The sequence below is a fragment of the Penicillium expansum genome, assembly GCF_000769745.1.
Source record: "Penicillium expansum strain MD-8 chromosome Unknown contig210, whole genome shotgun sequence".
In the NCBI taxonomy this organism is placed as follows: Eukaryota; Fungi; Ascomycota; class Eurotiomycetes; order Eurotiales; family Aspergillaceae; genus Penicillium; species Penicillium expansum.
Window position 1 is genome coordinate 28,727 of NW_015971429.1, and position 16,904 is coordinate 45,630.

Below are 16,904 nucleotides of genomic sequence, written 5' to 3' on the forward strand. Positions count from 1 at the left end.
CTGATATGATTTGTAATTCCTGCCCGCATCTTCGATCTTGTTTGTCACCGTGGGATAGATGAATAATTGCACCGGGTGACGTAGTCCTAGGCATGGTACTGGTCGGCAGCATTGGATGAGGGATGGCCAGCATTACGACCTGCATGCCTAGAATCACGACATGCATATGCATACTGATCGCACTTTAGGAATTGCTTAGTCACGGTTCATGTTGCCCATGTCCTCTATTTATTGCTAATTGCTATAAAAATCAGATTATAACAATTTCTTTTTTTATTCTCGTTATAAAGTCACTTTCCGAGTTATATATTCCAAAGTTGTGATGGGGAACCCGCCAGTAGGACATCTATGGTCGTTTGTGATTAAAACCCAAGTTAATTCTTTATAATTCACATGCATCTGGGTCCTTTTCAACGCTAAGCCCTAATTGACTTCACGCATAAATAACTTTATGCATACGTCAAGTGTTGCAGAATTCCTACGGAATCAGGACCAGTGGTGTTGACGCAGTTTGACGCCTTTACCACACATTCCGCTATACAAACTCGTGTATCCTATATCCCAGGATAGCATTTCAATCCAGGCTACATTCAGTCAATGGAATTTGGAAGAATCTAGTACTTAGTACTAATACCGCTCTTTGCGCTTCTTCTTTTTGACTCTCTCATTACAAATGCATATCAGTGAGCAATTTACAGGGGTGGAATCGAAGCCATAAATATGACTTCATTCCCAGATATGAAGAAGATTGGACAATTTTACAATTCTAAATCTACACCCCGTGAAAGATTCACTCTTACATGCTGCCTAGTTTAGTAACTCTATAATATATTATTCAACCGTTTTGCATTTCGGATTCATTTATTAAGGAAAACACATATCATCCTTCTACGCATCTCTGATCGTACTCCTTAGGTGGATCCCTTCCTACTCCGGCACCCTCTTTTCCGAGTGTGAGCGCTGTCTTCATTTAATGAATCCTTAGGAATCTATAGTGACTTGGTGGAAGAAATGCGAAATATCTATTATATCAAAAGCACTGAATCTGAAGCCACTGCATGAGACCAGCTATGTCTAACAAGGTAATGTTGTTAGATTATGAGATAATCTCATATATTAGCAGAGCTCAGTAGATAGTAGATAGCTCGTTCTAAGGGAACGAACTGTCCGTCTTCTCTTCTTCCCCTGTAATTCTCATTTCTACTAAATTATACATTCATCTATTCATTACAATCCCTACCTTTCTCGGATCCTGATATCTGATAAATATTTGTTTTCTTTTGGCCATGTGACTTTGACAAGCAACCTGGGAAGATTGGAAAACTTCAAGGTTTTATAGAGAGATATATGATCCAATGTCAATGATGCAATCATGATCGACACATTATATGAATATAAAAGCTTTGCACATTCCCTAGACTTTATTTACATCCTGTATAAAGCGAGGAAAACTACTTCATCTTAATCATGGGGAAAAAACGTGTGTATTCTTATCTCGACGATGATCCTCCATGTGCGTCTTGTGGAACTGCACTTGACCCCGAAGAGGTACAAGATGGTAAGTTCTCCAGTTGCAACTTGATGATTATATCGCAATAGGTCACTGAAGATCAACTCAATGCCAATTCGAGAATTGATCGAAGAATGTTATGGTGATAAAGAAAGACATGAACGGTTCGGGGATTGGGAGGGCGACCTTTCCAAATCATGCGTGTTCCATAAAGGCTGCTGGAAATTGTTGATACGACATTTCAACAACGGAATTGTGCCTCTCGATAAATTGGCCAACGTAGTCGAAGAAGCACCTTGGCCACAGTATCGAGCCTGTAAGTCATTTTTCCACTTCTCTTACCAGATCTTCGCATCCACGAGCAATTTCAAATAATGGATGGGAACCTTTAGATTTTGTAGTCCCAGAAACCGGGACGCCTAGCCCGAGATGCTTTCGATATATCGCATTCCGGGCCGAAGCAAGGTCCTTCCCAAAGGCAGCAAACATACAATGTGAACATCAACCGAAGGATGAGGCCCAAGTTAATGACTTCTTTCGTCTCCTTCCACTCGAAATCCGCTTCAAAATCGCCTATCTTCTTTCAACGCCTGAATACCTCAGCTTGAGACTTGCGTCGAAAGTTATGGCTAACATATTTGAAGATCAGGAATTTTGGAAAACACGCTTTTTTATTCATCGGGAACGAGGATATCTCAACTATCTCTTGGAAGAAGGTTGTAAAGATTGGAGATTGATGTACCGCTGCACTAGCAAACCGAGGCGTCTAACCAAGACATTACGTTTTCGAAGGCTACAGTGGCTTCATAACGAGTGGATCAGAGATAGGTGTATGATGATTGAAGCTTCAATATCTACATCGCCTGAGAACATAACTCGATTTGATAGCCTACTGTGGGACAGAGCCGCTGGAAAAGTCCAATGCGATCGGCCTTACAGATTCGACATCACTCCTCCACCTTCACTCGGAAATGACATCTGCATGCGGTGTCGTGGAGTGCATAACCTATTACCACCTCAGATGACCACCATCTCTAGCGACCTTGTGGAAATCGCTGTCTCCGTTCTTGCTGAAGATGAACATTCATTTATCACCGGGTTCAGCCTTGTATACGGCGAGAGTTCATCAAACATTAGTTTTGGCTATGGAATCCCCGAAAAGCAGATCAAGATTGGTCTTTGCGGCCAGACGTTGACAGGCTTCGAAGTCTTCGCTGGAGAAGGCGGCATCCAGGCCATACGTCCAATATTTGACCGAGGATATGGAATATGCCGTGGAATGATTGGTAAGCCGAACACAACTTGCAAATCAGTACTACTTATCCCAGATGGAGAGATAAAAGCCTTTGCGGGGGATTTCGATGTAAGTCAAACATTGATGGGTGGTTCCAATTCACATTTACAGTTTACTGACTCGCTTGTAGCATTGTAGGATGGTAGGGTTTGGAGTAGGTTCATTGCATCCAGGATCATAATATGTATCTCAATTAGAGACACCATATATCTGTGTCCTTGTCTCCTGTTATTTGTGCGCAATTAATCTTCTTGAATGGCTATTTTAATTATTATTACTTTCCTCTCTTCACTTTCGAGCGCTATTGGTATTACTTCTAGGACTTCCTAGAACCACTCCCCAAATTGTGAATCTTATTCCCCTAGAGAAAATCTCAATGCACTTACTGGCAGCTAATACTTCTGCCACCAAATATACTACTATTATTGTATATTTTCTATAGCCTTGAGCTCGATTATTTCTATATAAACCATCCTATTCCCATTCCTGCCATCATCTATCCTAACTATCTTCTTTCTTTAAGGTAAACATATGTATAGTTAATCGCTAAGATGGAATGAAAAATAGAGATATTACAAAATATAGCAAAAAGAAGAAAAGATAGCTCTAAAGTAGAATTATTAGATATCAACGAACACATCCAATAACTTTTCTACGGAAGCAAGAGTGGGAATTTACAGAGGAAATATAGTAAAATTCTACTTCCTCTTCGATAACAAAGTAGTTATCATCTACGACTATTCAACTGTGTATTAATTAAGCAACCGAGGTGGTAACTGAGCAATCACAATGTGTGGTGAAATGCTCAGTAGGCAGGGCCCTATAGCGCCCTCATAAAGCCGCTGCACCCCCCGATCAGAAAAATTGAGACGCAGTCGAAAGGTTGTTTTTAGGCCATTGAAAACCAAGATAGCTTTTTTGATTAGTTGCTAGAGCAGAGTCTTTCGGATCTTGGGCCTGGACACCCTTGCATCCTAGTGTGAAAGTATCTCTAGGAAGGATGTTATGTTCAGGGTTTTCGGGTTACGTATACAAGAATAGTCGGCCGCATTTGCGGCCTTGTGGTGTCTTTTTAACTGGCCTTTTGAGATGTCTTTTTAGTTAGTCTTTTGAATATTTTTAGACGTACGCGAAGGCGGTAAAAAGAGCATACTTTGTGCAAGAGACTTTTCTATATATACCTAGGGATTCATCACATACTTAGTCTTCCCACTTAGTTCCTGCAAGGTGGCCATTTGCCAGTATTTACCTTTTATCTTTATCAACTCATCATGGGTTCCTCTTTCAATAATCCTGCCATAATCAAACACAAGGATCTCGTCGGCATCGACAATGGTCTTCAATCGATGAGCAATCGCGATCGTAGTCCGGCCTCTCATGGCGTCTCTTATAGCCCTTTGGACTAGATGCTCCGATGCAGTATCAAGTGCAGAGGTTGCCTCATCTAGCAGACTAGTAATTGCGAGTCAGAAATCAGCACATTCAATGGATGAAAACAAAAGTCAAGTGGCGTACAGAATTTTAGGCCGGAGTAGAAGAGCCTTAGCAATCGCTATGCGCTGGCGCTGCCCACCAGAAAGCATGGAACCATTGCCTAAGACAGAAGTACTCAATCCTTGCGGAAGAGATAACTGGAAGAATAGTTCATGGTCAGATCCTCTTGAAGAACTCAATCAATCTCAAAATTAGGGATGCAAGTGCTTACCACAAATTCTCCCAGTCCAACAGACTCCAAAGTTCCCTGGATTTCATCATCAGAGAAATATCGCTTGCCGCTTTGTAAACATTCCCGCAAGTCGTCTCCAACTAAGCATGGATTCTGATCGACGAGTGCGAAATACTCGCGATAGCTATCCACAGAGTATTCTGCAATCAATGTATTGGCAAGCCTTATGTCACCACGCTCTGCCGTATAAAACTGCTCTATCAAGTTTATCACGGAGCTCTTACCACTACCAGTCGTTCCGACAAGTGCAATAAAAGACCCACGAGGGGCTTCAAAGCTAACTTCGTTCAAAACGAGTTGAGCTGGACGTGCTGGATATTTGAAGCTGACATGTTGCAAAGACAGATCCTCTGTTGCACTTGGTGCAGGTAGAGAAGTACTAGTTCTTGGCGTTCCAGAGCGTAGTGAAGGCTGTATTTCCATCAAGTCTCTCACTCTTTGAGCAGCACCATGAGCACCAGCAATATCTGGAGCACGCGAAAAGAGCGTCGCTGCCGATTGTGTTCCCCAGACTGTCGCAGCAAAGCAGATAAAAAACTGCTGAATATTATACTCGCCCGTTGCGATGAGGTGAGTACCTCCGTACCAAAATACAAACGCAATGCTCAATATGCGTAAGGATGTCGTGCATGCATACATGGTAGCAGAAAGAATCCAGTATTTGGCTCGCCTATCTCGGTCAATTGCCTTTTGAAATGATTCCATGACTGAGTTATGCAGGCCGAGTACCGTCACAGTTCGAATTGCAGTGAAAGCCTCATGAGCAACAACTACGGCGTCGGTATCACGCCTGACAAATTTCTCAACCTGCGCAACAATATAATACTGCAGGAATCCAGAGGCTGCCACAAGTGGAACGGTCGCGATCGCAGCAAGTCCGATCTTCCAGCCAAAGATGCATCCAATAACAACTCCAGTTCCAAGCATCATAATGCTTTCGGCCACGAGCCCGAGGGACGTTCCTGATACGCCTATCACTTTGACAGTCTCCGAGGAGAGAAAGCTAACCAATGCTCCTGTTGAATGATCCTTTTCCTCGAAGAAAGGGATGCTTTTGAAGAGGAACGTTTTGAACAGTTCCGACCGGGTTCGAAGACTCAGTCGACACGCCGACACAGCGAAGCAATATCCTCGGAGACAGTATACCAGAAGCACAATGAATCCGTGGATCAAATACATTGTTGCCCAGTATTGAGTGGTGTGGCCACCTGTACTCAAAGAGGGATTTAAGATCGAGATGATTCCATTTCCAAAGAAAATTGCTTGGATGGGGTATGTCGCACCAGCAAGCACACTCAAGACGATGCCTGCAGAAGTATACAAAACTTCTGGATTGTTCAACCCCCAGATTATCTTGATACTGCTTCCAAAATGCGCTGCAGATGAAGAATCATCTTCAGCTGGTGCGGCACTGGTCCTGATAGAGACGCGACCTGGCTGTGTCTTTGTCTGGACTATCTGCATAGCTAGGTCTTTCTCTTCTCGATTATTCGAGCTGAATTCTTGTTGTCCAACAAGCTCTTGATACAGTGAGCATTTTCGCATCAACTCTGTATGGGTTCCTTCATTCAATATTGTGCCATCTGCCATAACAATGATTCTGTCTGCATTTCGAATCGTCGAGAGGCGATGGGCAATTATGATGGTAGTGCGCCCAGAAGCAGCCGCATTGAGAGCTTCCTGGACATCATTCTCACTTTGACTATCGAGTGCGGCTGTGGCCTCGTCTAGCAATAAAATTGCGGGCTGTGATATAATTGCGCGCGCAATTGCGAGTCGTTGTCTTTGGCCACCTGATAGTCTTGATCCGTTTGCCCCAATGACTGTGTCGTATCCTTGAGACAAATTGGCGATGAAGGAATGGATGCCGACAGTTTCAGCTGCTTGGACGACTCGTTGCCTGATGCTCATCTCATCCAGTGTCTATCGTCGAGAGCCAGTGAGTATGATCTCATGGAATGGCGTGTTACTCGGATCATACCTCTTGAACATTTCTTGGGAGTCCGTGGGCAATATTCGAATGGATCGTTGTGTTGAACAAGGTAATGTCTTGACCAACGTAACCAATCTGAGATCGGAACCAAGAGATATTCATTTCCGTAATGGGTGTGTCACTTATCGTTATTCGACCACCCAGTGGGTGGTACATTCGCTCTAGTAGAGCAAATACTGTAGACTTTCCAGAGCCAGATGGCCCGACCAAAGCAACAGTATCTCCCGCGGGCACTTCGAAGCTGACATTATCAAGGACCAGGTGCCCCAAGCGCGAGGGGTAAGCAAAGCTGATTTCTTCAAACCGAATGACTCCAGTGATCAGATCGAGCTTTAAACCTGTCTCTTCTAAAGGGTTTATTGCAGAGACTCGGTCAATTACCGAGAAGACCCGAGATGCTGCTCCATTAGCGTTCGCAATGCTCACAACAAAGGGCAAGGCCTGACAAAGCATACCCCCAGCAACCGTCGTAGCATACAGGATAGTCAATACCTCTGAGATAGTACACTGACCCAGACTAATCAAACGCTCGGCTTGCCAGAACTATCAATTTTATCAGAAGAGACCAATGACCATAATCCAGGCGTGAAGTTGACATACCCCAAGTCCATTGCCCCAGTGCAGGATGGCGAACGAACCCGCAACAATCACAGCGAATATCAGCCGCTCCCAAAAGTCCAAGACAGACAGATACCGTAAGATGCCGCGGTACTTTTCGGTATATCTTTCTTGGCTGCGATAGGCGATTACATTTCTCATGGCCCCAAGGACCTCTTGGGCAAAATTGTTCGCCCTCACACTATGCGCCAACCCCTTTCGCTGTGTTTTACTTAACCACGATCCCATCAATCCAACGAGTAAAATGAGAGATATTGGCTGAGTGATCATGATGGACGCGAATCGCCGGTTGCTCATGAAAGCACAGACCAAGGCGACTGCGAATCCAGATAGCCCAGAGATAATATCGCCCACTTTTTGGGAGATACCGTCTTGTATCAACTTCATGTCTTGATCCAGATTTGAGATCAACTCGCCTGCTCCAATAATGTCAAAATATGCTATGTTCTGCTGCATAACTGAAGACAAGAGAGTTTGTTGGAGCCGACGCGTGAGTCGCTCCCCAGTTGCATTGAAGCCCCATGTGCTGATCAAAGTCGTCGCAAACGACCCGGTCGCTAGCTCATGATTAGCTAAATTCGAAATTTGGCGAGAGAAGTTGTTACCGATGATTACTAGTATAACAGTGAAATGTTGAGTCCTACCGATGACATACTGCGAAGACTTCGCATCTCCATTAATGAATTCATCTGCCAATAACCCGAACACTACAGTGACCAAGGGCATCGCTGCACCAGCAATAATTGCGCATAATGCTGAGCCGAAAAGCGTGCATAACTGTAACGGCGTCGCGTATCGGTAGAGAGACAAGAAGTTGGCGTTGCTGGGTTCAATATGAACCTGAGAGTTGATGACCTGCGCGGTGACGGGGAACCCAGCAATCGGCTGAATATCTTGAAGCAGAATATGCTCGACAGATACCGACATAGCTCGGTCTATTGCACTTTGAAGTTGTTCTAGCTCGCGTTTGTTCTACTTTGGTAGAGGACAAGGGGTGCATGCCAGTGACGTGTCGATCACAACATGCATTCTACACGGTAGCCGATCGAATAAGCAAACATCAGTCTGCAAGGTCAATCACACTATTGGCTATAAATTATTAGCTTATAATGCCGGGTGTTAGCAAATGCATCATATGCATTGTTTATTGAGCCTTTAATCAAGCTAAGACATCTTCCTGAATGGTCCCAATCCCACTAGTCATGGATCAGCTAGTACAAGGTATTTATCTCTATGCTGGCATTCAATTACTCGCTATACCGCAACGCATGACAAGTTGTATCGCCCTAGGGTGCCGTCTTAATGAAAGAAAAATGTGTCCTCGAAAGTGCAAAGAACCCAACGCAATCTGACCTTCACGATTTTGTAACCTCAGTAACTTCACCTTCTAGTCTTGGCTCATCACCATCATAAATAGACATCAACTGCCGATGGATCTCTCGCCATGCCCCTGATCGGGTCTTGAATAGAAGCCACCAGTCACCAGCAGCATCCTTGCCCAAAATTCGAACAACGTTGCGAGTTGGATATCCCCGAGCGTGCTCAATGTCATTAATGTACGAGGGTTGACCCAGTGCGTGCGCCCTGTGAGCCAAAGGCACACCAGGCTTGATCACGGCACCCGAGAAATCCGCATTGAAGTTGCCCGACATCTGTTGGTTCGTGCAGGCCATGAAAAAGTTATTTGTACGCCCGATCACAGGCGCAGTCCTTTTGTAGGATTTCCTCTGAATAGCTGTCATTGCCTGAACTTGTTCACGTGTCCTGTGCTCCATGAGCGCCTGGCGGTTCTTGGATGCGGTGTATGCCAGGCTACCGTCGTGGATAACTTTGTTAGAGGAGAGTAGCGTGTAAGAATAGAAGAATGCATTCCCGATGAAGCCAGCTCCATTAGGAGGGAACCACTCCGGGAAAAGTCTCCATACATTGAACACATTCATCAATAAAATAGGTCGTTCTGGCGAAGGCTTCAGCGCTGTTATCATGGTCCTCATCCACCATGAGATGACGATATCCCCTTCACTGACAAAAGGAATTTCAGCCCCCTTTGGAGCGGCCTCGGCCAGCTCCTGTCGTGCTTGCTCTCTCATCTTTTTCACGTAGGTTCCTGGGACACGAATGGTATGGTCTACCACATCCTGGGTAAACAGTAGCTCTAACATGTATCGGATACCGAACATAACAAGGCTGAAACCGGTCAACAAGAGCCCAAAGTTATGGTATCTTTCTTTCGGGTAATCCTGTCCCAGTGTATGCAGCGGGTCTTGATCAAACGGCACCATAGGCGGTATTTCTTCTTCATGACCGCGAAGCACAGCACCCCAAGCCTTCCAAAAAGACGTACGAGAAATAGCATCAAAAAGTGTGTGTACATAACTTGTCGTTATCAGAGTAGTATCGCGGAAAGAAACGACGTGGATGTGGAGCTGTGGTCGGTCCGAATAAATCCAGTCTGCAAGTTCCTTGGGACTTTCCGGATGACAGACCAACGGCTCGAAGAATCTCCCAGGAGGTGATAAGAACGACTGGTCGTAATTTTGCTTCGGTAGTTTAGCCCCAATCGGATGCTCATCGATGTTCATATCGTAGTTCACCGTGGTGAAGATGAAAGGCGGCCGTGTCTTAGTATAGCTTGCTGGTAGGTGATACTCCAATCTGCTGTCACTCTGGAATATTGTCAGTTGCATAATCGAAATAGCTAATCAAGGAAAAATCTCACTCTCAATCTCAAGCGAGCCCCCAGCTGACCCCAATTCCCAATGTCCATCAACCGATACAAAGCCGATTCCAGCTTTTGAACATCGAGCACATCGTCGATCCGGAAGGTGAAATCGTGACAGATACATCTAATGTATTCAAGATCATCCCAATATCGTAGTGGAATCACCCGATCTGTCGACACTTTCGCTGGCTGTCTTCGAGCGAAGTTTGGAAGAGACATACTGAGGGGTTGCCTGGGAGGGCAAAAGTCGCGTGTTGAGATATATCTTGGAAATCAAACTTCAGAAGATTCACAACCGTAGCGTCTGGTATGAGCCTGGAACAGATTTGAAATCTGCCCTCGTCAATGACGATGTGTAGATCGGGTGTCAAGCTGCTACTCTAATTGTTTATCAGTTCAAGGCTGGAAGTATCTTACTTGTGAGTTACTACTCCGTAAAGATGCATCAATCTTCCCGTGTCATGCAAAGGACCAAACTCCGCGTTTGCCTCTATCCTAGCTGCGAGCGTGATGCAATAATAAGGGAGACTAATCAGATTGTGAAGATTAAAATATAGAAAAAGAATTTTCCTACTCCGTGGTCATGTAAGGGATGAATTAGAAAAAGACTTGTTCCAACCACCAAAAAAAGCGGTCTAGCAGCCGAAATCCCTGATGAATTCCATCCACTTAAATCAGCTACAGAAGCTATTCAATGTACCGCGACAAGAAGGATTATTCTGATTTTCAATATTTCCGGTTCTAGCTGATAAAATATAGCGCCGGGCTTGCTCGGTCGCGTCAAGAACCTATGTTTTAGGTATAACTTTCGAATTCGGACAGGTGTACGGAATAGATATATCACAAAGTACTATCTACTAGACTATTTACGCCACATTAAAATCTCACATGCAGCGCTATTACTCTGAGCCCAATACTAAAAGAAATCAGGTGTAAATGGTAGGATGAGTGGTCAATTTATAGCTCTTCAGTTACTGTCACATTTGACTACGTACTTCCTGTAAATAGCGCCCAAGGGCCATCATGGGGAAATAGTGACGGTAGTAGTCATACCCAAGATAGAAATGATTAGGGAATCCGGTTCCTGTAAACACAGATTGAGGCCACGAAGACCCGATACCCTTCTCCGGCTGGAGAGTTGCCACTAGATATTGAATACCGCGCTGGATGGCAAGGTCTTTTGGAGAAAGATGTGCCAACAATCCCATCAAAGCCCATGCAGTTTGGGATGGGGTTGATCCCTGCCAATCTTGACTGGGCGACCGGTAGGAAAGTAGTGATTCACCCCAACCTCCGTCGGCCTGCTGTTTGGATCCCAGCCACTGTATACCCCGTAACACCAATCCAGAAACCCGCGTATCATCGAAGTACGCAAGACCACACAGTGCATGACTCGTGCCATACACGTAGTTGCAACCCCATCGTCCAAACCAAGCCCCACTAGGCTCTTGTGTAGACGCAAGGTATCTGATGCCGCGAGTGCAGGCGGCTCGTAGCGTAGGGAAACAATCACTTGCGAGAGACTTCTCTGGCGCGCGCTTCATCATCAAGCCAAAAGCTTCTAATATACGTCCAGTGATATCCGCGCAGGATGTATCGCATAGACTGTCCATATCGCTGAATGGAATCTTATTAAGGAATAGCTTGTCGTTCTCCACGTCAAAGGCAGCCCAGCCGCCATCAGGGTTCTGCATCCCGACAATCCACATAGCTGCTGCTATCACAGAGTCTGATCCAATGGATTCCACGTCATGTTTGATTTGGGCGAGAATGACTGCAGCGGTGTCGTCCACGTCGGGGTACCAGGTATTCTTGTATTCAAAGCTAAAGCCACCAGGTGGAAGTCCGGGTCGATATACACACCAATCCCCGTAAGGCACAATCAATTGTCGATTTCTGATCCATGTAATGGCCTGCTCGACGACGTGTCGATCGGGCGTCATGGCGTCAGAAAGCGCAATTGACATAAGGGCAGTATCCCACACAGGTGAAATACAGGCTTGAATTCGTTTACCCCGTTCATCTTCCCAGGCAAAATTCTCAATAGCTTGGATACCCAGCCGAACAGGGTCATCGTTGATCTTGTAGCCCTCAAGGATGAACGCAAACACGCTGCCATGCATAGGTGGGAAGATTCCCGCCCAGTCCCCGGTTACTTCCTGTCGATCGAGGATCCATTTAAGGCATTTTCTTCGAGCATAGGAGCGGAGGACCGGAACTGAGCGAAGTCCATTCAGCCAATAGAGCAATTTGTCCATACATGTAAATGCAACGCCAGGAAGGTCACCTTCGAACAACAAGCTCAAAAGAGGCAGGCCATATGACACGTTTTTGTTTGTGGCATCGAGCCATAACTCATCAAGATAGTCGTTTTTAGCGAACTTTCCATTTGGCAATGGAAAAATAGGTTGGTGATGGCAGATGAGTAACAGAGGGGCGATCGTACCCCGAGCCCAAGAAGCAAAGGTGTATATGTTGATCAGACAAATTGATGGAAGAAGAATAAGTTCAACAGGTAGCTGTGGCACTCCGTCCCAGGGAAACAACCCAAAGGTTGCTAGGAAGATGCGCGTAAAAACGCGGACTTTCTCAATACCTCCAGATTTAAGCACGAACTGCCGAGCACGCCGCATCACCACATGGCTGGAATCGAGGCCTAGGATTTTGAGAGCCATGTATGCCTCTGTTGTAGTGGATACGTCACCTGGATGCTCAGGAGCCAGTCCCCACGAGCCATCTTCGTTCTGCTCAGATAAAATGTGTCGACAATAGGCTGCGCTGTCGGCTTTCATATCCAGCCCTAAGGCCTGTCTAAGAAATATGTATTCCGCAGTTATCGTGACATTAGATCTGAGCTCGCCGCACCAGTGGCCATCGGAGTGAACTGATCCATTGGCATAATCTCTGGAGAGCTTCAAGGCATGCTCCACCTGGGAAGCCAAATGGCCGGAGTGGATCTTGTCTTCTGGAACTGCATTGGTGAGGTTCATATTCATCATTTGAAAACGCCCTCGAAGGATTGTCGACACCGGATTTCATTCTTAAATTATATAGGAAGAAAGTTTAGTGGGTATGCATACAACATACAACATATCCTGCCACGATAGGCCGGGCGAGAACTACGCTAATGTGTATGCACCTACTTGCTTTTTTCTGGTAATACTAAAACTAATCAATCTTACTAATCAATCACTATCATACAGCATATAGCCCTAACTATATTTCATCTATTGCATAGATTCGAAATAACACCATATATATACATGTGCCGTGCTTGGATTAGCGGAGTTCTCGCCCGGGCTGTCGTAGCAGGGTAGATCGATGTAAGGTCACTACAGGGCTAGGGGCGAGCACTAGTCATCCCTTGCAGAAACCCACATATTTGGGACCGGGGCGTGCAGGCTCAGCCGCGCCACTAATCATAAAGCAGGTTTAAAGGGAGGAAAATATTATCTATCATTTTATTTGAGCGATCAAGTGACACATGCAAGAAAAGCTGATCTGAGTACGGAGCACCACAACCTTATTACTCGCATACAATATCGTTGCATGAATGAACTAGAGGTTCTACTCTATCCAAATGAATAGTGCTTAGCTGAGTTTCTCCTAATGATGCTTTACTCGGCTGTTGACATTGTCAGAAATAGGGTGCTGGTCATGTCGCCGACCGTAGTTCTCTTAGGGATTGTGGTAATCCTTGTGATTTACCAGTTCACTCATATGCGAAGAATGAAAAACCTGGAACGACTTCTTGGGTGCGAGAAGCCGCGAGGCGAAAGTGACCGTTTCCCATACGATATATTGGGCATTGCAAAAGCGCTAGAACTGGGATATCACTTTCGCTGCAGAAGTTCCCTTTCATACACCAATAACTTATTCAGCCGATATGGAGAGACCTATACCTCACGCGTAATGGGACATCGGCTTATATTCACGTGTAACCCAGAGAACACGACACATTTGCTATCCACCGCATTCGCTGATTTCGATAGCTCGCCTCTGAGAAAACCGTTATTTGAACCGATCACACCGCATGGAATTTTCACCCTGGACGGCGTAGGGTGGAAGGCAAGTCGAGACCAGCTACGCGGCCGATTGGCAGATCTAAGAAAGATCATTGATTTGGATCAGTGCGAAAAGCATTTCCAAGCATATGTCAAGCATATACCGACGAATGGAACCGTCTTTGATGTTCAAGCTTGTAACTTTGCTTTGTCTTTGGACATCCAGACTCTTTTCTCGCTGGGGGAGTCTGTCGATGCTCTCAGCTTTACCCAATCTCAAGAGAAGAAACAATTTTTCGATGATCTCCTGTATGTTAAGAATCGCATTGTCCAAGATGGATTTAGAGGACCACTGCGTCATTTGTTTCCTAGGGGTCAATTCCTTCGCGCGTGCAAGAGAGCGCGAAATTTCGTGTTAACACACGCGACTCGAGAGGTTCAGAAGAGAAGAGGGGTGGGAGAGAAGATCGACTCAAATATGGAACGACAGGAGATCTCTCAATTTGCAGATCAAGCTTTGAGTATATTATTAGCAAATGACAGTATGAGCACTGCACTTTCAGGCATGTTTTATTGTCTTTCTAAGAACGAACACGTCGTCCGCAAGCTCCGTGGCAGCATTGTTGATACGATTGGCTTTGCACGTCCAACATTGGGTCAGCTTAACTCTCTTCATTATGTTCGTTGGGTTATCTTTGAAGGTAAGACTCTATTTTGAAGGAGAAACATGCACTCAACTGACATTTGAGGGGAAGCCCTGAGACTTTACCCTGCTGTTGTACTTAATGCAAGAGTTGCGAACAAACATTCTACCTTGCCAAGTGGTGGTGGGATTGATGGAGCCTCAGCAATTCTTCTTCGAAAGGGTGAAATAGTGGTGTTTTCCACTTGGGCTCAACATCGCCTGGGAGAAGAATTTGGAGTCGCACCGGAAGAGTTCCACCCAGAACGATGGGAACATCTGTCAGGGGATATGCCCGGGTTCATTCCCTTCAACAAAGGACCTAGAATATGTCCTGGTAGTACGTGTTCGACTTTAGTGGTTGTTTGTATTTCATCTAACCATTTTGCAGAGTATTACGCCATGACGATTCTCACATACATCATCGCCCGCATTTTTCAAACTTTCTCCACGGTGTCAGATTACAATGTCAAGCCATGGACCGAAAAAATCGCCATGACGTTCGAAAACGAGAATGGAGTTCTGATTGGATTGAAATAGCCACCTGCAATGCGAGATTTTGAGACAGACGATAATTCAAAAGAAGAAGAATTTGTAAAATACAGAGAATTTTCCATTATGCAACCGCAGTCCTCTCGCATTCCTGGCGGCTTCTATATATTATGAAAAAATTATTCACGATTCATTCCTGGTCAGCACCAGCAGCTGAGAGGGTCCATGCGGCGGTTAGGCAACCTTACTTGTTTTTGTGTTTTTTTTTGTTTTTTTTCCTTGCTGTCATTTGAATCTTAAGAGAACATTGTTCACCCGGTGGATACGAATGCTAAAGAGTTGAGACATAACGACTTGCCTATGAGAAAAAAAAAACCCCCCCAGTAACGTATTTCACAAGCAAGCCGCCATCTCCAAAACAGGAATCATATGCGATAGATTACAGCTTTATATCTCAACAATGTTGGTCTATAAGATCCTTTCCTTGTAGCCTATTACCATCTAGGTATTATATAGCCTCTTCCAGGAGTTTAGGAAATTTAAGTTTATTACTCATTCAGATATATTTTTATAGCGGTAATTCATGGTAATGTTTGAAAAGATGGTAATATAGCCTTTTGATTTATTTGAAAGTGATATATATACGGCTAATAACTCTTATAAATAGCTATCGACAAGTGGTCTGATAAAACAAACCCGTGATTGTTGGAATATAAAGTGTAGGAGAAATGTGGCATTTACTATGTGTTTTGGAGATGGCGGCTCGCTTGTGGAATACGTTAAGGGATGGATGCCAGCGGCCAAGGACTTTCGAAGGAATAAAAAGAAAAAGAAAAAACATACAACAGTGAGGATTCGCTGGTGGTCACCCACCCAACTACTAACTCACCGGCGTGTGGCTTAAGTACGGCTGAGCGGACGGGAAGCCCTGTTTTCCACACCCTATGGTCGTATGTATAAGGTTAATTGTAGGAGAGGATCATAGATTACTCGAAAGATCACCCAAAAGATGTGTTTACAAAGGATCCCCAACGTTGGTGGCTAGGCCTTAAAAGTACTTCAGTACCAAGCATATTTTGGTATCAGCTGCCACAAATTTCCCAGATTTGGTGTTAGCGAAAGTGGCCCGCGAACTCCTTGTCCCCGCAGGTGAGATAATCATTGGATCCAACACAAGGCAGTGGACGCAGGGTGGTTCCTCTTAGGATTAGCATTCAAAAATAGAATGCCTACAGCTTGAATGTCAATCTCACTGGAGACCTCATCTCACCGTCTGGAACGGTGGATGTGTTGAGAAAAACGGGCGGGAGTGACGGGGGTTTCCCCGGACAAATCATAAAGCTTGCCGTCCCCCACCCTCACTGGCATTGGACGCCTAGATTTACCGAATACATACTCCGTAGACGAGTTCACGTCAGTTGTCGATCCTTCACGAGAAGCCTAAAATACGAACCTACCCATCCCTTGATTGCGTGGTGTGATAGTTCGGTTATACTTCCTGGGGTACTTATGTGTCTTTATCCCTGAACTCCTCGCGTAGGGTCAAATGACAAATAATTTTCCTTTTTATTTTTATTTATATTTTTTAAATAGAAATCTGGGTCTATTGTCTCACGAAGATCATGTCTTATGTTTAATCATTGGTGTTCTTTATTCCGACATTTATTGCTTCTCACGGTCATTGTCCAAAGGTTGGTTTATACATGCTGAATATGCAACAATCACCCTAGGAGACAATGATCGACAAAGGAATCAAAGCTGTCATGCTAGGGTTCCCGCGCTGCAGTTTATGAACCCTAATTCACGAACTCCAGTTCAATTGGCTCAGATTGAGTATTCATTGATCGGATTTCTACTATCTCC

At 44.8% G+C, this 16,904-nt stretch overlaps 4 protein-coding genes across 4 annotated transcripts; 2 read left to right on the plus strand and 2 right to left on the minus strand.

The window, feature by feature from the left end:
• Positions 1 to 2,531: 2,531 nt before the first annotated feature.
• PEX2_063850 (uncharacterized protein) lies at positions 2,532 to 2,942 on the plus strand (the record flags this gene model as incomplete). The annotated part of the gene is made up of 3 exons (XM_016743656.1): positions 2,532 to 2,796; positions 2,839 to 2,873; positions 2,916 to 2,942. 3 exons carry the CDS (start codon positions 2,532 to 2,534, stop codon positions 2,940 to 2,942), a joined length of 327 nt encoding a protein of 108 aa, XP_016594721.1.
• A 1,043-nt stretch (positions 2,943 to 3,985) lies between these two features.
• Positions 3,986 to 8,068, minus strand: PEX2_063860 (ABC transporter ATP-binding protein; the record flags this gene model as incomplete). The annotated part of the gene is made up of 7 exons (XM_016743657.1): positions 3,986 to 4,256; positions 4,320 to 4,435; positions 4,510 to 6,453; positions 6,512 to 6,921; positions 6,979 to 7,066; positions 7,124 to 7,698; positions 7,786 to 8,068. The coding sequence occupies 7 exons, from the start codon at positions 8,066 to 8,068 to the stop codon at positions 3,986 to 3,988; spliced, it is 3,687 nt and encodes a 1,228-aa protein (XP_016594722.1).
• A 428-nt stretch (positions 8,069 to 8,496) lies between these two features.
• On the minus strand, positions 8,497 to 12,862 carry PEX2_063870 (terpene cyclase/mutase family protein; the record flags this gene model as incomplete). Its single annotated transcript, XM_016743658.1, has 4 exons — positions 8,497 to 9,807; positions 9,861 to 9,987; positions 10,029 to 10,243; positions 10,859 to 12,862. The coding sequence occupies 4 exons, from the start codon at positions 12,860 to 12,862 to the stop codon at positions 8,497 to 8,499; spliced, it is 3,657 nt and encodes a 1,218-aa protein (XP_016594723.1).
• Positions 12,863 to 13,775: 913 nt separating this feature from the next.
• On the plus strand, positions 13,776 to 15,089 carry PEX2_063880 (Cytochrome P450; the record flags this gene model as incomplete). Its single annotated transcript, XM_016743659.1, has 4 exons — positions 13,776 to 14,176; positions 14,240 to 14,568; positions 14,623 to 14,889; positions 14,941 to 15,089. The coding sequence occupies 4 exons, from the start codon at positions 13,776 to 13,778 to the stop codon at positions 15,087 to 15,089; spliced, it is 1,146 nt and encodes a 381-aa protein (XP_016594724.1).
• Between the last annotated feature and the right edge of the window lie 1,815 nt (positions 15,090 to 16,904).